General features: G+C 46.5%; 1 protein-coding gene across 1 annotated transcript in view; it reads right to left on the bottom strand.

The window, feature by feature from the left end:
- The window catches only part of Scarb2 (scavenger receptor class B member 2), a 60,795-nt gene extending 43,597 nt beyond the window's left edge, over positions 1-17,198 (bottom strand). The window contains exon 1 of the mRNA XM_090343402.1: positions 16,977-17,198. Coding sequence (XP_090199528.1) covers positions 16,977-17,093 — 117 coding nt within the window. The 5' untranslated portion in view covers positions 17,094-17,198. The remainder of the gene's footprint in view (positions 1-16,976) is intronic.
- Between the last annotated feature and the right edge of the window lie 3,842 nt (positions 17,199-21,040).

Below are 21,040 nucleotides of genomic sequence, written 5' to 3'. Positions count from 1 at the left end.
CCTTTTTTTTTTTCCAGCGATGAGGCTTGAACTCAGGCCCCTGGCACTGTCCCTAAGCCTCTATGTGCTCAAGGCTAGCGCTCTATCATCTGAGTCACAGCATCACTTTTGGCCTTTTCTATGTGGTGCTGAGGAATCGAATGCAATCCAGATGGTTAGTATTTAAGAAATCCTCACTACTTACATATATTTGGTATTGCACTAAAAAAAAAAAAAGTGATGTGATCAACAACCTATCATCATTCTCTGGCCTTATTTTAACTTGGAAGCAACTGTATTTGAATTCATGTTTTTGTGGGGGGTGGGTGACATGAGCAGAAACTCATTGTAGACCAGGCTGGTATCAAACCCACAACTTTGCCTTACCCTCTCAAGTTGCGAGGATTACAGGCATGTGCCAGTGTGCAGTATGGTATCCACTATTTTATTTATTTTCATCACTGTCCCTCACTCACTATATTTTCATCACTATTTTTTATTAACTCATCTTGTTTCCTTAGAACTGACATAATTTTAGTTAATGAGATCTGACAGTTCGTGTACAAATGCTAGCTGATAGAGGTGCTATTTCCCTAGAGAAATCACACACAGGACCATATGGCAGAATAGTTATTGCCAAACTCTCCTACAACAATCCAACCACTAACAGTATACTTTTAAAGGTTCTAGGTGATTGTAAATGCATAGCAAAGGTTGAAAATTGCCAGTCTAAAGGGGGAAAAGGTCATGTGCCAGTGGCTCACACCAGTAGTCTGAGCCACTCAGGAGGCTGAGATCTGAGGATTGAGAGTCTAAGCCAGCCCAGGCAGAAAATGTCTGAGATTCTTGGGGCTTGGGAGTGTGGCCTAGTGGCTAGTATGCACAAGGCCCTGGGTTCAGTTCCTTGGTACCACATACACCAAAGTGGTGCTGTGGCTCAAATGGTAGAGTGCTAGCCTTGAGAAAGTTCAATTGCAGTGCTCTAAGTTCAAGCTCTGGGACTGGCAAAAAAAAAAAGTCTATGTGTATGTGGTACCAAGGAATCAAACCCAGGGCTTCCTGCATGGTAAGCGAGCACACTTACCACTAGGCCACACTCCTGGCTGATGAAAACCTTATCTCTAATTCACTAACAAAAAGCTGTGATGAGGAGCTGTGGCTCAAGTGGCTAGCCTGGGGGAGAAAAAATTAAGGACAATATGGGGCCGGGAGTTTGGCCTAGTGGTAGAGTGCTTGCCTAGCATGCATGAAGACCCAGGTTTGATTCCTTGGTACCACATACATAGAAAAAAGCCGGAAGTGGTGCTGAGGCTCAAGTAGTAGAGCTCTAGCCTTGAGAAAATCCAAGGACAGTGCTCAGGCCCTGAGCCCAAGCCCAGGACTGGCAAAAAAAAAAAAAAAATTAAGGACAATATCCAGGCCCTAAATTCAAACCCCAGTGCCAGCATGATAAACAAATGAACAAACACATAAGAGAAAAAAACAACTACCCAAAGGAAACTAAAATATAAGAACTGAGAAAACATGGGTGGCGAGGGTGGGTAGTGACTGAGGAAGGAGGATTTGAGACATGAAGAAATAAGGATTGTGACTGTGGGAGCAATCCCTAGGTTTCTGTGTAGCCTGTGCAAAGTCTCCTTATCCCTCAGCCTGTTTGGGGTTCAACCTTAAGGCTGAACCTTGTGATGTGTTCCTCACCTACCTATATATCCCAGTGACTCATTCCCCCCTTATTACTCTTGGCTATGAGCAGTAATCCTAATTACTCTGGAGGCTAAGATCTGAGGGCTGTGATGCAAAACCACCAACCAGGTAGGGAGCTCCCAGCCCCTCCGTGAGATTCTTATCTCCAATTAACCAGCAGAAAACCAGAAGTGGAGCTGTGGCTCAAGTTCTAGAGCAGGAGCCTTGAATGAGAAAGTCAAGCAAAAGAGGGAGACCGGGACCAGGAGTTTGGCTTGTGGTAGAGTGCTTGTCTAGCATGCATGAAGACTCAGGTACCATTCCTCAGTACCACATACATAGAAAAAAATCCAGAAGTGGCTCTGTGGCTCAAGTGGTAGAGCTCTAGCCTTGAGAAAGCCCAAGGACAGTGCTCAGGCCCTGAGTCTAAGCCCGGGACTGGCAAAAAAGAGAAAGAAAGGAAGGCAGGCAGGAAAGGAGGCAGGAGAGAAGGAAGAAGGGATGAAAGGGGAGGGAGAGAGGGAGGAAAGGAGGTAGAAAGGAAAAGAAAAGATTCAGAGTAAGTGTTTGAGGAGGTGTTAAAATACACAGAATTTCAAGCCAGGCATGATGGCTCACGCCTGTAATCCTAGCTACTCAGGAGGCTGAGATATGAGGATCAAGGTTCAAAGCCAGCTGGGGCACTAAAGTCCTTGAAACTCTTATTTCTAATTAAGCACTAGAAAATGCCCAAGTCTAGAGTTCAAGCCTCATGACCCACAAACAAAACAAAACAAGAAAAACCCCACAGCAGCTGGGCGGTGGTTCATGCCTATAATCCTCGTTACTAAGGTTCAAAGCCTGCCTGTGCACAAAAGGACCTGAGACTCTTATCTCCAATTAACCTCTAGAAAATGGGAAGTGGGACTTGGCTCAAAGGTAGAGTGGTAGCCCTGAGTTGAAGAGCTCGGGGACAGGGCCCATTGCAGAGTTCAAGCTAGACGACCAAAAAAACAAAACAACAACAACAAAGCCCACAGAATTTCAGTTAGACAGGAGGAGAAAGTATAAGATTCATTATACACCACACTATATTTTACGAATGCTTTACTTATAATAGCAAAGCAGATTTTCACTGTTCTCACCACACACACACACACACACACACACACACACACACACACACACACACACACACACAAATATGGGAGGTAATCCAAATGTTAAATAGTTTAATTTAACTACTATACAATGTGTTCATGTATGTCATGCTATACTCTATCAGTATATGTGATTTTTACTTGTCAGACAGAAAAATAAACTTCTTACATAGAACTGTGGTGAGTGATGACACGACTCTGCCTCACTCTGTCTGAACAAAGTGTAACCTTGAGATGGAGGAGCTGGATGGCAGAGGAAAAGGAGCTGTTGGGCTATATATTTATTTGGCAAACCCTGTAAAAAAAAAAAAAACCAAAAACTTGTATTCACTGCTCCACAGAAATCACTGCTGCCATAACCCTCTCAAGCTGTGCTTCGTAGTCCTGATTTTCATAAAGAACTTTATGTAATTCTCAAGCCCAGGATGATGTTATCAGAGTAGGGCCTTGAGAAGTGGTCAGGTCATAAGAGCCCTGGTCAATGAGATTGGCACCCCTGTAAAAGATCCAGAGAGCTCATTCACCAATTCTACCATCTACAAGTGAGGCAGAGAAAACCATCAATTATCTACACAAAGAAATATGCAGTCCCTAGGTTCCAAATCTGCTCTAACCTCTAGGCTTCCAGAGCTCTGAGAAACACAATTAGTGTCATTCATTCATTCATTCATTCATTCATTTTGGCCAGTCCTAGGGCTTGAATTCAGGGCCTGGGTACTGTCCTTGAGCTTTTTCAAAATTAGCTTTCTACAGCACTACTTTTGACTCTTTTTCTGTATGTGTGGTGCCAAGGACTCAAACCCAGAGCTTCGTAGATGCCAGGCAAGCGCTGTAGCACTAGGCCACATTTCCACCCCCACCTCCCACTGTTCTTGTGAAGGTAATTCAAATGAACTGAGACAGTGAGGTCAGACCCTACTCCTCGTGGACTCATGTCACAGGGAACTTAGAGAACTGTGCTCCACAATGGAGTATATGCAGTATAGTTAACCACAAACAAAATCATTCCCAAAGACATAATTGGGGTTTTTTTTGGGTTTTTTTTTGCCAGTCCTGGGGTTTGAGCCCAGGGCCTGGGGACTGTCCTTGAGCTTTTTTAAGGTTAGTGCTCTACCTCTTGAGCCACAGCACCACTTCTGGCTTCTTTCTGTGTAAGTGGTAGCATGGAATCGAACCCAGGGCTTCAAGCATGCTAGGAAAGTATTCTACCACTAGGCCATATTCCCAGCCCCCAAAGACATAATTATTTTTTGGGGGGGGGGGCGGGTCGTGGGGCTTGAACTTGGCCTGAGTGCTGTCCCTGAGCTCTTCAGCTCAAGGCTACCACCCTACCCTTGAGCCAAGCCCCACTTCCCGTTTTCTAGAGGTTAATTGGAGATAAGAGTCTCAGGTCCTTTTGTGCTCCAGCTGGCTATGAACCATAATCCTCAGATCTCAGCCTCCTAAGTAGCTAGGATTACAGGTGTGAGCTGCCCTGCCCAGCTAAAGACATAATTCTTATTCATCTATCCTTCCATTTATCCAAGGATGTTTATTGACCATCTTAAAAGAAAAAGAGAGGAGAGAGAGAGAGAGAGAGAGAGAGAGAGAGAGAGAGAGAGAGAGAGAGAGAGAGAGAGAGAGGAAAGAGAGAGAGAGAGAGAGAGAGAGAGAGAGAGAGAGAGAGGAATGAGAGGGATCAAATCCAGGACCTTGCACACACCAAGTAAGTGCCCTATCACTGAGCTATACCCCCAGATCCTGATTGTCTATCTTCTATAAGGCTTTGTATGTGGCAGTAAAAGAAGATGATATAAACTGGCTTGGTGGCTCACCTGTAATCCTAGCTACTCAAGAGGCTAAGATCTGAGGATAGTGGTTCAAAGCCAGCCCAGGCACTAAAGAACATGAGACTTGAGACTCCACTTAATCACTAAAAAACTGAAAGTGGGGTTGTGGCTCAAGGGGTGGAATGGTAGACTTGAGCTGAAAAGCTCAGAGACAGGGCCCAGGCCCAGAGTTCAAGCCCCATGAGCCAAAAAAAAAAAAAAAAAAAAAAAAAAAAAAAGAAGAAGAAGAAGAAGAAGAAGAAGAAGAAGAAGAAGAAGAAGAAGATACATACTAAATATGACAGAATCTCTTCATTCTAAAAGAACATAAATTCCAAGTGATGGAATATGAATTGAAATCACCTCAGAGCTGGAGCTACAATGGAGTCAGGGAGTAAGTCAGCCCTACTGCTACTGGTACACAGAGAGAGATGGGTGATTATCAGGACTTCAGTCACACATGACCCAAACTCTCATCTCCAGCACTGGATTCATGAGCACACTAGAACAATACAATAAATAAATAGTATACTAAACAGATACATGGTGGGTTTCAAATTGATAATATAGTTTCCAAATTGGTCTTATAGAAATATAAAGTAGGGTTATCATGTATTTTTTAATGTTCTAAACAATCAGCATATAAATTTAATCAAAACTGGATGAATGTGATTTGTGCAACTCCTGGGATTCCAGAAACTATCTCAGAGCATTCAGGGAAGGAAAGTCATTTTTAATTAATTTATATAATTAAACAGGTGATATACATAGTGGTTACAGTTACATAAGTTAGGTAATGAGTTTCTTTTTTGTTGTTGTTGTTGAACTTGAACTTTGGGCCTGGGTGCTGTCCCTGAGCTCTTCAGCTCAAGGCTATTGCCCTATCCCTTGAACCAAGTGCTACTTCTGGTTTTCTAGTGGTGAATTGGAGATAAGAATCTCATAGATTTTTGGACTGTCTTTTCTGGTAGTTAATTGGAGATCCAAAAAAGTCTCACTGACTTTGTGCCCAGGCTGTCTTTGAACCGTGATCATCAGATCTCAGCCTCCTGAGTAGCTAGGATTACAGGGGTGAGGCCCTGTGTCCAGCTGATTTTATTTCTTTTTGAACAATGTCACCTCTTCCTTCATTTTCTCCCAGTTTTTCCCTTCTGGCCCCATTTCCTACAAGTGGTACAGCTCATTTTCAACACAGTGTTTAGTAAGGATCACTGCTGCATTTGTTCACCCCTTGTCTCCCCACTTCCCCCACTCCATGGGTCATGGGGCTTGAACTTAGCCTGGGCGCTGTCCCTGAGCTCTTCAGCTCAAGGCTACTGCCCTACCCTTGAGCCAACCCCCACTTCTCATTTTCTAGAGGTTAATTGGAGATAAGAGTTTCAGGTCCTTTAGTGCCCTGGCTGGCTTTGAACCTTGATCCTCATATCTCAGCCTCCCAAGTAGTGAGTATTACATGTGTGAGTCACGGTGCCCAGCCTGTCCCACAACTTCTGCTACCCTTCCCCTCCCCAAAGCAGATAAACTTACATACAAGACAAAACAGTACAGAAAAAAACAGAGACAAAGGAGAAAACAAAACAAAAATAACAAAAAACTCTTCTTTCTGTTTCTCAGAGTTCATTTTGATAAACATCATTTTATATGAACAAACCCTAAAAGAAACAACAATCCAGTAATACATGGGCTAAAGTCTTAAAGAAGCTTTTCAGAAGAAGAAGTAAAAATGGCCAATAGACCCATGAAGAAATGTTTAACACCTCTGGTCATAAAACAAATGTAAATCTAGCACGGTGGCTCATGTCTGTAATCCTAGCTATTTGGGAGGCTGAGATCTGAGGATCTTGGTTCAAAGTCAGCCCAGGCACAAAGTCAGTGAGACTCTTATCTCCAATTAACTACCAGCAAACCGGAAGTGGTATTGTGGCTCAAGGGGTAGGGTGGTAACCTTGAGCTGAAGAGCTCAGGGACAAGGTCCAGGTCCAGAGCTCAAGTCCCACAACCACAAAAAAAAAAAAAAAAAAATAAGTCTAAACAACGTTAAGATTCCATCTCACCCTAGTTAAAATGGCCATTATTAAGAAAACCAACAATAACAGAGGCTGGTAGGGAACACTACTATACTGCTGGTGGGAATACACTGTTGGTAGAAATGTAAGTTTGTTCATCTACTCTGGAAAGCAATATGGAGATTCCTCCAAAGCCTGTACATAGAGCTTCCCTATTACTCAGCAATCCCACTACTGGGCATTTATCCAAAAGAACATAAACAAGGCCACACTAAAGCTACCAGCACAACCATGGTCATTACATCAGTGTTACCATAGCTATGATAAGGAATCAACCCAGATGCCCCTCAGTGGATGAATGAAAATTATTTTAATAATAATACTAATGTATCATTTACATTTTTAAATTCTCTTTCCCTACTTGAGCACAGTATAAAACTTTCCAGAGGGGCCGGGAGTTTGGCCTAGTGGTTAAAGTGCTTGCCTAGCATTCACGAAGACCTGGGTTCAATTCCTCGGTACCCCACATAGCAAAAAGCTGGAAGTGGTGCTGAGGCTCAAGTGGTAGAGCTCTAGCCTTGAGAAAGTCCAAGGACAGTGCTCAAGCCCTGAGCCCAAGCCCAGGACTGGCAAAAAAAAAAAAACTTTCCAGAGACCTGACATATAACACATGCTCTTACTCTGATGGTTGATAGAGTGTGCTAGTGCATTCCTGAGTTCTAAAATTTTTCCCTGAGCTGGGGCACTTATCTAGTAGATTAATAACAAGTATCACAAAAAAAAATCCCCAAATGTCCATAGTTTTATGCTGATATTATAAATACTAACATCTATTGCCTACTAAAGTGTAAATTCTTTAGAGTCTTCAATAATTTCCAAGAGTGTGAAGCAGCCCGAGGCCAAGGCTTTGCAATGGATTATAAACTCTACAGGGGGACTGGGAATATGGCTTAATGGTAGAGTTCTTGCCTCGCATGCAAGAAGCCCTGAGTGATTCCTTAGTACCACATAATAGAAAAGGCTGAGGGTGGTGCTGTGGCTCAAATGGTAGAGTGCTAGCCTGGAGCAAAAGAAGTTCAAGCCCCAGGACTGAAAAAGTAAAATAAATAAAGTCTACAAGGGCAGGTATTTTTGTGTCCTCATAGATACACATTTTCTGCCTCGCAGAAAGTATACACTTTAGCCAGGCATGGTGGCTCATGCCACATATCATTTTTAAACAATTTAATTTAATTCTGGGAAGTGGCTCCAAGGCTCAAGGGGTAGGGTGGTAGCCTTAAGCTGAAGAGCTCAGGGACAAGGTCCAGGCCCAGAGCTCAAGCTAACTAAAAAAATAAATAAGTAAAATAATAATAATAATAATAATAATAATTCTGTTGTCAGGGTGATATAGAGAGAGGTTACAGTTATATACATAAGGTAGTAGATACCTTTCTTTTTCTTTTTTTTTTTTTGTGGGTCATGGGGCTTGGACTCTGGGCTTTGACACTGTCCCTCAGCTCTTCAGCTGAAGGCTACCGCCCTACTCTGGAGCCACAGCCCCATTTCCCATTTTCTAAAGATTAATTGGAGATAAGAGTCTCACGACTTTGTAGTGCCTGGGCTGGCTTTGAACCGCAATCCTCACATCTTAGCCTCCTGAATAGCTAGGATTACAGGCATGAGCCACTGCACCCAGCTAGTGGATCCATTTCCTATTGGACATTGTTACCCCCTCCCATGAATGTCCACCTGCTTGGCCAGAATCCTATGTTTTCATTAACAAGCTGATTTCTACATGCTGGTTCTTCTCTGTGTAACAAGCAAATGTCTGGTAGAACAGATGGGCCCTTGCAGTGGCCTGGCAGAATGAAATCTTGTACTAGATCATAAAGCAAAATGATTTTGGTATGCAGGAACCTCTCCCTCTTCTAAAACTAATGTTCCCTCAATGTAAATTTGCAGAATAATACTAATTATTCATATTAATCTCCTCCACTGGAATCCCATCTCAAGGAACCTGACATGAGCTAAAATAAGTATTGTCCAACTCAGCAGTGGATTTCATCATTAGGTCTTTAATCTTGTTCCCCAACCAAATAATTCTGACTTAGCAGATCTGGAACTTTTTACATCCCCTCAAGGGATTTTAATGCATCTAATGCATTTTAATGCATCCCTGATGTCTACTGACTGCTATGTGAATTACAGGGCTATTCCACTGTGGCAATAATGTGCATAATGAGCATGCTCATGATCAACATGGATTAGGAAGAAGCTGAAGGAAACAATATGATTCTGCTATCGGAAGATCAGGGTAGAGTTGGATCATTTTGTATAAAAGTCAAAGAATCCTAAAAGGAAAGAAAGAATGCTTCTTCCTGATTTTTTACCTACGCTCAGCCAATCCCATTGTATTACTCTGCTAAGAACTTGGAAAGTTAATGTGGCGCGCTGGTGGCTCATGCCTGTAATCCTAGCTACTCAAGAAGCCCAGATCTGAGGATTGAGGTTCAAAGCCAGCCCAGGCACTAAAGTCCATGAGACTCATATCTTCATTTAACCACCAGAAAACTGGAAGTAGTACTATGGCTCAAGCTCATGTGGTAGAACAGTAGCCTTAAAGAGCACAGGGACAATGCCCAGGTCCAGAGTTCAAAGCCACAACCAATAACAAACAACAACAAAAAGAACTTGGAAAGCTAGGTGCTGGTGGTTTACACCTGTAATCCTAGCTACTCCGAAGGCTGAGGTACAAGGATTGAGGTTCTAAATCAAGTGGGGCAGGAAAGTCTGTGAGACTCTTATCTGCAATTAACCAGCAAAAAGTTGGAAGTGGAGCTGTAGCTTAAATGGTAAAATACACCAGCCTTGAGTGAAAGAGCTAGAGGGCAGGGCAGTGCTCAGGTGCTGAGTTCAAGGCCCAGTACTGTTGAGGAAAAAGAAGAAGAAGAAAACGAAGAAGAAGAAGAAGAAGAAGAAGAAGAAGAAGAAGAAGAAGAAGAAGAAGAAGAAGAAGAAGAAGAAGAAGAAGAAGAAGAAGAGGAGGAGGAGGAGGAGGAGGAGGAAGAGGAGGAAGAAGAAGAGGAGGAAGAGGAGGAAGAAGAAGAGGAGGAAGAGGAGGAAGAGGAGGAAGAGGAAGAGGAAAGAGGAAAGAGGAAGAGAAAGGAGGGGGAGGGAGAAAAGAAGAAAGAAGGAGGAAGAGGAAGAGGAGGAGGAGGAGGAGGAGGAGGAGGAGGAGGAGGAGGAGGAAGGAGAAGGAGAAGCAGCAGCTGCTGCGGCTGAGAGATGAGTCTCAGGAGCCAGAAGGCCATGCAGAAGTGGGCTTGGGAGGCCAGGGTGAGTAGTAAACAGCCAGGACAGGATGAGTAACTAGAGGAAGCTGACCTCTGGGAAAGCAAAGGAATGCATGGCAGACACAGATCAGCCTCTCTGCTGACTCTGAAGTTTCTGTTGTACTCTCTCAGGAGTCCTAACTGGCTGGACTTCTCTATTCTGTGTCTAGGTTTTCTGTGTCTAGCTTCATAAAAAGAAATGAGGACAGCCAGGCACTGGTGGCTCACAACTGTAATCCTAGCTACTCAGGGGGCTGAGATGCGAGGATTACAGTCAAAACTAACTTGGGTAAGAAAGCCTGTGAGACCCTTATCTCCAATTAACCACCCCCAAACCAAAAGTAGAACTGTCAGGTAAAGTGGTAGAACACTAGCCTTGAGCAAAAGAGCTCAGAGACAGCAACCAGGCCTTGAGTTCAGCCCTAAGACAACAGGGAAGAAAGGAAGGAAGGAAGGAAGGAAGGGAGGAAGGGAGGAAGGAAGGAAGGAAGGGAGGAAGGGAGGAAGGGAGGAAGGGAGGAAGGGAGGAAGGGAGGAAGGGAGGGAGGGAGGGAGGGAGGGAGGGAGGAAGGGAGGAAGGGAGGAAGGAGATCCTATATTGCTTTAGCCAGCTTGAAGAGTATGGCTCATCTTTAATATCAAAAAGTATGCCATGTAGCTTGTGGATGGGGTGGAGGTGGGTTGGAAGGTAGCCATAAAAGTTATTGTTCAGTGAGTACCTGCACCCCTTCTCCTGCAATTTTAGAGAGATTTCCTTCCCGTTCTTCCACTGCTTCGAAAGTCTCATTGTGAATGGGCTACTAAAATGGGGAGATTGCCTGTCTTGACTTTTCTGTTTAACTGTTGCGATACTATTTCTGGTTCTGTTACCCTTGCCAATCATAGAGCTATACTGGAAATACATAAGTCCCATAGAAGACCAACTTTTCACTTCTAGGGCAAATCTGAATAGCAGATACCATAGGCTTGTTTTACCTCTGTTGATATTGCTTTGACATTAATTTGAGCTTTTCTGTTCCTATAATAACTGGGGATGGAATTTTCTCCCAATAAAGTTCCGGGAACTGCCCTAATGGTCTTCTGGGGGTAAAAAAAAAATTATTGTCCAGGGGCTAGGAGCTTGGCTGAGTGGTACAGTGCTTGCTTAGTATATATATATATGAAACCCTGGGTTCAGTTCTTTGGTACCATATACACAGAAAGCTGGAAGTGATGCTGTGGCTCAAGTGGTAGAGCTCTAGCCTTGAGAAAGTCCAAGGACAGTGCCCAGGCCCTGAGCTCAAGCCCAGGACTGGCAAAAAAAAAAAAAAGTTATTGTCCAATAAGTGCCAATGACTCAGCACCATAATCCTACCTACTCAGGAGACTGAAATATGAGGACCATGGTTTGAAGTCAGCCATGGTAGGAATGTCTGGATGACTCTATTTGTGTGTATGTTATGGTGGAGGGGCGGTGTCATGGAACTTGAACTCTGGGCCTGGGCATTGTCCCTGCCCTCTTTAGCTCAAGGCTACTGTCCTACCCCTTGAGTCACAGCGCCACTTCCCATTTTTTGGAGCTCAACTGGAGATGAGTCTCATAGTCTTTAGTGCCCTAGCTGGCTTTGAACCTTGATCCTCAGATCTCAGCCTCCTGAGTAGCTAGGATTATAGGGAGGAGCCACTGAGCTTGGTAGAACTACTCTTATCTAATTAACCACAAAAAGACAGAAGAGAAGCTGTGGCTCAAGCGACAGTGAACCAGCCTTGAGCACATAAGCTAAAGGACAACTGATAAATTCAAAGCCCAGTAACAGTGGAAAACAAACAAACAAACTGAACCAAAGATTGTGACAGCTGGCATTTATGCCAGAACAAGTACATATTATCCAAGCAGGATGATCACAGGCAGATGAGACACATAGTCATTGTTGAGTGTGAACAGTGTTCCATATTAGGGTCTCAAACTTGCACAACTCTACCTCTCTCCTTGGGCTTAATCTCCAAAGATGTTTTTTTTTTTTTTTTTCCCCCAGTTCAGAAAAGTCTTTGTTTGAGAGTCTTCTTAGCTTTCACTGGAGGCAACTCAGGAGATGAGGTCACTGTGGAGAAGTCCTTGAGGATTACCCAGCTGAGATGTTAGCTGAAGCTATAGCTCAGCAGTAGACAGCTTGCCTGGTACACACAAGACCCTGGGTTGGGTCTCCAGTTTCACAGAGAATAAGGTGAAAAAGAGAAACAACAGCTAAGTAGTAAGGCTGAGATAGATGTTAAAGCCATTTGCTTTCCAGAGGAACAGTCTTTTGGGCCTCTGCAAAGCTCTGTCCTCAGGAAGTAAAAGTGCTTGACAAAGAAGGCCTTGCTAATGCACTCATATCCCCCCAGGAAGTAGATGTGGGCTGAAGAGGAAGGACGGTCTGTGCTGCTTTTGCAAAGGAAAACATGGATGCCACAACAATTTCAGGGCTTGCCCAATGGCAGACAGCTACCAGTGAAAACAAGAATATCTAGTTTCTGGAACAGAGGCTCTTTTGAGGTTGGCCTCAGCTCCCTCCTTCCCTTCTAGCCTTTCCACCAATCCACTGGCCGAAAAGCTCCATTTAGGTAGTTAATATAATGGCTAGATCATTCTTTGCATTCATAGAACACAGATAACATCTACAACATTCTTCCTTAATGACTAGCCACAAGAAGTCAAGGTCAGGGTCCACTCGAAGTTCTGAAGAAGATATGCCCTTGCTGAAAAAGACTCTTATCCAGTCTGTTGCCTCTCTGTATCTCCTTTGCCTCCCATAAAATGCTTTGTCCAGCCTTCGTACCTCCACTACAGAGCTTTGAGAAACTAGCCTCTCCATCTTCTATAGGACTAGCTCTGATTCCTCTCTACCAGCTCTTGTCATCTATATTTTGGGTCCCTCAAGCATAGTTCCTTCTTTCCACTATCATCACTAGCCAAAATAAGTCTTCCTTCCATCCCTTGCGTCACTGAAGAGTGACTGGACGCTAACCACTTGAGACAAATTCTTCATACAATTATTTTAGTAAATTTCTAACAAGTAGATAAACCTACATATTTGAATTTCATCTCTTTCCTTTTACTTTTTGGTGGTCCTTGGATTTGAACTGAGGCCTTGAGCTTTCTAGGCAGGTAGGCAGCATTCTACCAATTGAGCTCACCCTTACCTCCTTTTGTTTTGTTCTCCAAATAGAATGCTGTGCTTCTCCCTAGGCTACCCTGAACAGCAACTCCCCCCTCTTTTTTTGTGGGTCATGGGGCTTGAACTCAGCCTGGGTGCTGTCCCTGAGCTCTTCAGCTCAAGGGTACCAACCTACCCTTGAGCCCAGCCCCACTTCTCATTTTCTGGAGATTAATGGGAAATAAGTCTGTCCTTTTGTGCTCAGGCTGGCTTTGAACTTTGATCCCCAGATCTTGGCCTCCTGAGTTGCTAGGATTACAGGCAGCCACAGGGGGGCTTCCCCTCCCCTCCCTGCCCTTTTTTGGTCAGTTAAGGGGCCTGGGAATTGTCCCTGAGCTTTTTACTCAAGGCTTAGCACCCTACCACTTTGAGCCACATGGCCACTTCCAGTTTTAGGGTGGTTAACTAGAGATAGAGTCTCAGGCTTTCCTGCCTGGGCTGGCTTTGAACCACAATCCTCAGACCTCAGCCTCTTCAGTAGCTAGGATTACTGGTGTGGTCACCAGTGCTAACGCAGTCCTCCTGCTTACATTTCCTTTGTAGGTGAGACAACTACTGTGCCTAGCTTTTCAATGACTGAGGTGAGGGTCTTAAGAACTCTTTGACATGGCTGAGCTTACACCATAATCCCCCCAATCTCTGCCTCCCAAGAAGCAATTTTCATACAGACGAGTTTGGGCATGGACCATCTTCAAATGAAAGAAGTAAGAACTGGCAACATTAGAGTGGATTATGGTCCAACTGCATGACAGTCAAGTTATGATTGAGCAGTGCTATATTAATAGTGATGAAAATAATGACTGCCATGCACTGATCTCCCCCTCTTGCCCGTCCCTTTGTGAAGTGCTCTACCCCACAATAGTACACACATAGAGCAGATCCAGGTTTTGTTGGTTCTCACACAAGTGGAAGTTTCTCCTAAGGAAACAAGTTTTGGTTAGAGAATTAGGTGCAGGGATTTGGAAGTGAGAGACCTAAAGCTTCAATTTGTGAGTTTCATGGTAAATGTACAGCTTGAGGTGGCTGTATCTCTCCTCATTTTTATAAGTTATTAAACTGAGACTAAGAGATGTTCAATATCGTGTCCCAAATCAGAGCTTGAAAATTGTAAGCTAATCCAGGTTGCAGTGGTTCACACCTGTAATCCTAGCAACCCAGGAGGCTGAAATCTGAGAATCATGATCTTAAGGCACCCTGAGCAAACTCAAGAGAACGTTATCCTCAATTAACCACCCCAAACCCAGTAGATCTGTAGCTCAAGTGGTAAAGCACCAGTCTTGAATGTAAATGCTAAACAAGAGCACAACAAGGTCTGGAGACCTAGTTTTCCACTTTCTCCCACCCACAAAAAAAAAAAAAAAAAAAAAAAGGCAGCTTAAAGATCTAAACATAACAAAGTCATGCACAGTTTGGTGTACATTTGCCATCCAGGCTACATACAGGGCTCACAGGCAACAGAATCATGAGTGTGCTCCAATTTGGGCAAAGTTAGTAAAACCCCATTTCAGAAGCAAAACCCCCAACAAACAAAAACAAACAAATCTAACCATGGTGTTTGAATTATAATCTCAAGTATGTTTTTGTTGTGTGCCTTCTAATACAATTGCTTTCATTTCTTAAGCATTAATTATACTCACCCACTTACTTAACTAATTCTTACAACCTTTCTATTTACATTAGTCTATTTACATTATTTCAGTTGACAGGGAAACATGAATCCAGAAAGTTAAATGACCAGGCATGCTCACCCAGCTAGCATGAAGGGGCAGCAAAGAACAGACTGGTATTCTGGGACCTCTAACTCTCTCAAATCTGTCCACTGAGACTGAGTGCTGTCACAGCCTTCGTGTCACATCCCCACTGCACAGGGCTCCCGAGCTAGATGCTTTCCAAAGTCCTCTGTCCTGTAATTTCTCAGTCAGACAGCAGCTATTCCTTCGAAAAAGCCACTTGGAAAAACCAACACAAACTCAGGCCCTGCCAAACTGCCTGTAGCCAACCCCTCCCCAGAGAAATGGGGAGCCCCACAAACTCAGAGAGAGGGTGGCTGCCTGAGGGTCCCTCATGCCATAGGGCTCCTCTGAAACAATCTTTTACAGCTACCCCAAATAGCTCACATTCTGATGTGACACAGCTTAAGTCCACCACTCAAAGCAAGAGTTTATGTCCTCAAATGAGTCTCCCATGGATATTTAGATGTGAGAGTAAAGAAAGAATTTCATTAAGATTTTTTTTTCCCTGAGTATAGGTCCTCAGAGGAATAAGGTCTTTGCTAAGCTCTAACTGTAGATCTTGTCTTCCCTTAGCAATATAAACTTAGTAAAAATAAGTGATGTGAGGCCGGAAGTTTGGCCTAGTGGTAGAGTGCTTGCCTAGAATGCACAAAGGCCCAGGTGTGATTCCTTGGTACCACATACCAAGCTGGAAGTGGTGCTGTGGCTCAAATGATAGAGCTGTAGCTTTGAGAAAGTCCAAGGACAGTGCTCAGGCCCTGAGTTCAAGCCCCAAGACTGGCAAAAAAAAAAAAAAAAAAGTGATGCTTTGTTGTAATACTTTAAAGGGTTTTCTTCTCCCTCCTCCCCCCTTGCAAGTAATTGATTACTTTTGGAAACCCCTGTTCCAGAATATATCTGTTGTCTCCTGGAATAAGGCAACTTTACAACTAGGGGAGCACAGTGAGTCTACTGAGACCAGGCCCAGGCTTTGTATTTGGCAGAAGGCAGGTACAGAGATCAGTAAGAGACATTGTGCTTCAGGTTGTGGGTGTTAACAAGGAAGGCTGCTCCACGCTGGGAGCAGGGGCTCATGTCTATGATCCTGGCTACTCAGGGGGCAGTGATCAGGATTAGTTTGAGGCCAACCTAGGAGAAAAATTAGGGAAACCCCCATCTCAATCAGAAAGCTGGACATGATCACATGACTGTGTCAGCCTAGCTGTGAATAGCAGAAATAGAAATAAAAGGAATACAGTACAGGTCCTGAGTCCAAACCCCCAGGATTGCAAAAGAAAAAAATAAACGACTGGCTAGTCTAGAGCCCTTTTTTTTTTTTTTTTTTAAGGAAAAAGTGATTCCAGTAACTCTCTCCTGTTCCTCTTTTTACTATGCTCCGTGGATGTGGGCAAGAGGGGAGAAGCAATGACCAGGAAGCCAGAGAATAGGGAGGGCTGGCAGGACTAGCTCTTCCAGACGGATCTCAGTGCCTCTGGGCCTGAAAGGGATGCTTGTCTGAGAAGAGCCGAGAATAATGGCCAGACATAGCCACACTGGCTGTCCTTACAAGAGACAAAAACCAAGTGGTGCCAGGCACAGGCTGCCAGGCTACAGGCCTGGGCCTGCCTGCCGGGGGTCCCGCCCAGTCCACGGGGGCAGGCACGGGGTAGACGCAAACCCCTCCTTCATCCCCAGCACACCACACCACTTCACAGGCCAAGACGGCAGCCCACAAGACCCGCCTCTCCTGCGGTGCTTTTGATTTCGCCTTATCACTCCTTCCAGTGGGAGACAAACAGGAGGTACTCAACAGAGATCGGGGTGTGCAGCGGGGGTGGGGAGAAATGCAAATGACAGAACACGCGAGAAGGCCTTAAAAAAAAAAAAAAGAAGTCCACATCTTTTTAAGGGAACCCCTTGGCCTCCGCGCCTCCCCATCCTTCCCTCTCGGCTCCATCCCAAGTCTGGCAGAGCGGCGAGGAGGAGTGAGGGGGTTCAGTCTGCACGACTAGCCCCGGCGCAGGTCTTCCGGGCGTCAGATCCAGAGGGGAGAGGGACCTGGAGTCACACGCGCGTGTGCGCGCACACACACACACACACACACACACACACACACACACACACACAGTCGCGTGCGCTCCCAGCCTGACCCGACTCACCTTCTCGATCGTCTGATCCATGGCCTTCTGGAAGACCCGGGCCACTAGCAGCGTAACGCTGGTCACCAGCAGGAGCAGGGACAGCGTCCCCACCGTGTAGAAGCAGCATCTGCCCATCCTGCGCGCGGCTCACCCTCAGCGCCGAGCCGGCCGGCGATCCCGGGGCTGCGAGGGAGGAGCCGCCGCCCAGGCCGCTCGGCGGCGGTCGGAGGAGCCAGGGGTGCGCGCCGCCTTCTGGAGCCGGGCCGGGGCGGGCCGGGGCGGGCCGGGGCCGGCGGGGCCGGCGGGGCGGGCCGGGGCGGGCCGGGGCGGGCCGGGGCCGGCGGGGCGGGCGCGGGGCCGGCGGAGCGCTCGGCTCTCCCCTCGGCGAGCCGGCCGGCGGGGCGGCGGGCGGCGGGCGGCGGACACTTTCGGTTTCCTCCGCCGGCCGCGGCTGGTCCGGAGGGCGGAGGACGCGCAGAGCGGTGACGCCCGGGGCCCGCCTCGCAGCCAGTCCGGGAGAGGACGACCGGCGACTGCGCGGGGAGGCGGGCGGGGCCAGGCAGTCATGTGTCCCGCTGCGCGCTCGCCATTCGGCCCGGTGCCGGTCCCCGCGGGCCCCCGCCGGTGACCCTGGCCAGACCCGGTGGTCATCCCGGGGCCTACTTAGGAGATTGGAGATTTCGATGGGGATGACAGTTCCCTGGCTCTGGAGAAGCCCCGAGCCGTCCCAGACACTATCACAGCAATTAGAGTGCACGGTGACTAGTGCTCTGGCAAAGAATGCCCTGAACTCTTGCTTAGGTCAGCTCCAGGGTTGAACTGGGTGGTGCAGGATACGTAGGAGTTCGTGAAGGAAAGGAGGTGTGCAGAAAGGCAGCAGGTGGCATTTCACTCCATGCAGGAGAAAACTGGGGATAAAGGACGTGGGAGCGCAAGAGCAGTGTGGTGTAGGTGGCACTGGCTGTAGCCTCGGGTGCAGGTGTGGATGGAGGGGCGAGGCCTCCAGGTGGGATCTGAAAGGCTCACGGTGTCAGGGAATCAGCAAGAAGCTGAAACAGCTTCAAGTGTTGCTTACCATCTGCTTTGCTCAACGAAGTCCTGCCAGGTACCGGCAGGTGGCTCTTTAAATGTTAGTTGAGTGCAAGAGGGTCAGTTTTAGGCTAGGCTTTCACTGGTGCACAGCACGCGTGAAATTTGCTCCAGGAAGCTGGCAGGAAGGGAGGGGGGGGGGACGGAGGTGTGAGGGATTCTTTTGCAGGAAGGAGGCAAAGGAAGGGAGTTCTGATGGAAGGAAGCAGTGCAGGTCTAACCAGTTCAGCCAGGCCCCACAGGCCAGAAACAGCCTTGCCTGAGTCTCAGCTGTGCTTGGTCACCGGCTAGTGGAGCAGCCTTAGGAAGCTAGCCTTGGTACCCACCTGGGGAGAAATGTCAAAGGGGAGGTTCCAGCAGAGCTCAGCAGCTGAGGCCAAGGCCTTGGGCTCTTTATGCTAGAACTCAGGGGCTAGGGGCTCAAGGCTAGTGCTCTACCATTTGAGCCAGCGTGCCACTTACAGTTTTTGAGTAGGGACTTGGAAATAAGAGTCTTACAGGGTCTTTTCTGCCTGGGCTAACTTTGAACCCCCATCCTCAGATGTCAGCCACCTGAGTAGCTAGGCTTACAAGTGTGAGCCACCAACACCAGGTGATGGCTTCTTCCTCCTCCTCCTCCTCCTCGTTCTCCTTTCTGCTTCTTTTTCTCCTTCCTTCTCCTCCTCCTCCTTCTCCCTTCTGCTTCTTGTTCTTCTTCTTTCTCCTCCTCCTCCTCCTCCTCCTCCTCCTCCTCCTCCTCCTCCTCCTCCTCCTCCTCCTCCTCCTCTTCCTCCTCCTCCTTACCCAGCAAAAGACCTTAGTCATAAGGGTTCAATCAGCCAGGAACAGAAAACTTGGGCAGAAAAGCTCCATTGTTGGGGATATCTACACTGTAGTTAGACTTGGTCTGGTTGTTTCTTGTACTGAATTTGTCCCCATCCTTTTCTTGTCTCCGTTCTCTAAAGTATACAAATATAGCTAGCTACTGTTTACATTGTAGCACTGGAATTCATCTGCAGATGGTTTATGTGAGAAGGGGGCTGGGAATGTGGCTTAGTGTTACAGAGTGCTTGCCTAGCATGTATGAAGCCGCAGTACCACATAGAACAAAAAAGACAGAAGTTGTGCTGTGGCTCAAGTGGTAGAGTGCAGGACTTGAGCAAAAGAAGCTTAAGGACAGTGCTCAGGCCCTGAGCTCAAGCCCCATGACTGGCAAAAAAAAAAAAAAATGAATATGAGAAGGTGTGTATAAGTTCTATATAAATACCAGATGGTTTTCCCTTAAAGGATCTGAGCATCTAGAGTCTGAATAGCCCTGGGTAGAAGACAGTTCTAGAACTGATCACCCGGACTGTGACACATCATTAGCATCATCTTACATGCAAAGAAATTGGGCTGTAGGAGAAGGCGCCGTGGCTCAAGCCTGTGATCCTAGCTACTCAGGAGGCTGAGATCCGGCCTGGGCACAAAAGTCTTATCTCCAATTAACCACCAGAAAACTGGAAGTGGGGCTTGGCTCAAGGGGTGGTAGAGTGGTAGCCTTGAGCTGAAGAGCTCAGGGACAACGCCAGGCCCAGAGTTCAAGCTCCACGACCCCCCCCCCCCCCCGCCTCTCCCACACACAAAAAGTAATCTACCACAGGTAACCAGTTGTTGAGTGGCAGGTCTGGCTTGGATGGGGAGGTAGGGTCAAGTCCTCAGAATGAGAATCTAGAGGGATCAGGAGGGTTGGCTGGCTGAGGCTATAGTTAGAGTGGGTGATAGGTTGAAAATAGTAATGAATTGCGGGAGTATGGATACCGTGTCTTGAGTTTGGGCTGGACTTCTTAAACTTATTGATGTGGTGGAAATGACCACATCCAGGAACTCTGAAGCCAGGTCATAAATACCTTGCAACTGCTGCCCTGGCCTCTCAACATTCTTAACTCTTGGTATCCCCACCTCCCTACTAAGTTGAGCTAGCCTGAGACTTCCGTGCTGGAGAGAAAGAAACCACATGGGAGAAACCACAGCTTGCTGAGAGAGAAATGGCCTTTTCCCAGCTCCCAGGCCTCCCAGCTGTCAAGCAAGCATTATGGAATGGAGAGGAAGGGTCCCTGCCTAGTCCTGCTCAAAATGCAAAATTAAAGACTGTTGTTTTGAGTCCCGACGTCTTGGTGTGGCATGTTACTGGATTATAAAGAACAAGGCACGGGTAGGTGGGGTGACTATGAGGCTGGAACATTGGTGGTGGCTGTGACTGCCCTTCCAGGAGGGTTCTCCCAGCCTGGCATGCAGTTAGAACCCAGCTACGCCAGCCGGGCGGCCCCAGTCCCTATGTCAGCAGCTTTTCCTTCCACAGTCACAGCCCTCTGGCGGGGGCCTCCATTTACTTAGCCTAACTCTCTCCCCCACCCCCAAGCTCACTTGCTTCCTTTCTAGCTTTCCAGACATCGACTGGGTTTGCTACAGTGGAGTATGCATCCTGGGTGAGACAAAAGATTTGGCAACTTGACTTGCTGCTTTACACTTAGGATCATGCTCACATTGAACACTTACCCACACCCTGGTGAGAGCTCAAATCAGAACCTCTATTTGCTGGCTCCAATCTGGAGAGTGAAGACCATAGCGCCATACCCTGTCCAACCCTGGCCACTGATCTCAGTGCATCTTATCTTCCCTCCAATTGCTCTCTGTCTTTGTCCCTCTTTCTGCATTCTCTCTCTCTCTCTCTCTCTCTCTCTCTCTCTCTCTCTCTCTCTCTCTCTCTCTCTCTCTCTCTCAGCTTTTTGGTGATTGGCAATAAGGGTCTCATGGACTTCCACATGGTTACTCTTCAGATCTCAGCCTTCTGAATAGTTAGAATTATAAGCATGGAAAGAGACCTCTAACAACAATGGCAGGAGCTGGGCATTGTCTTTTGAGGTCTCTCTCACATCCTGGGCCTGGCTTCTGTTGTTTTCAAAGAGGTTTTTGTTTTGTTTTGCCTCTTGCCAGGCCATGTTGGTAGTAATGGATTGCAGGAATGAAAAGAT

This window comes from Megascapheus bottae, chromosome 13 (genome assembly GCF_031878675.1).
Source record: "Megascapheus bottae isolate mThoBot1 chromosome 13, mThoBot2.hap1, whole genome shotgun sequence".
Lineage (NCBI taxonomy): Eukaryota > Metazoa > Chordata > Mammalia > Rodentia > Geomyidae > Megascapheus > Megascapheus bottae.
This window is presented reverse-complemented; position numbering and strand designations above follow the sequence as displayed.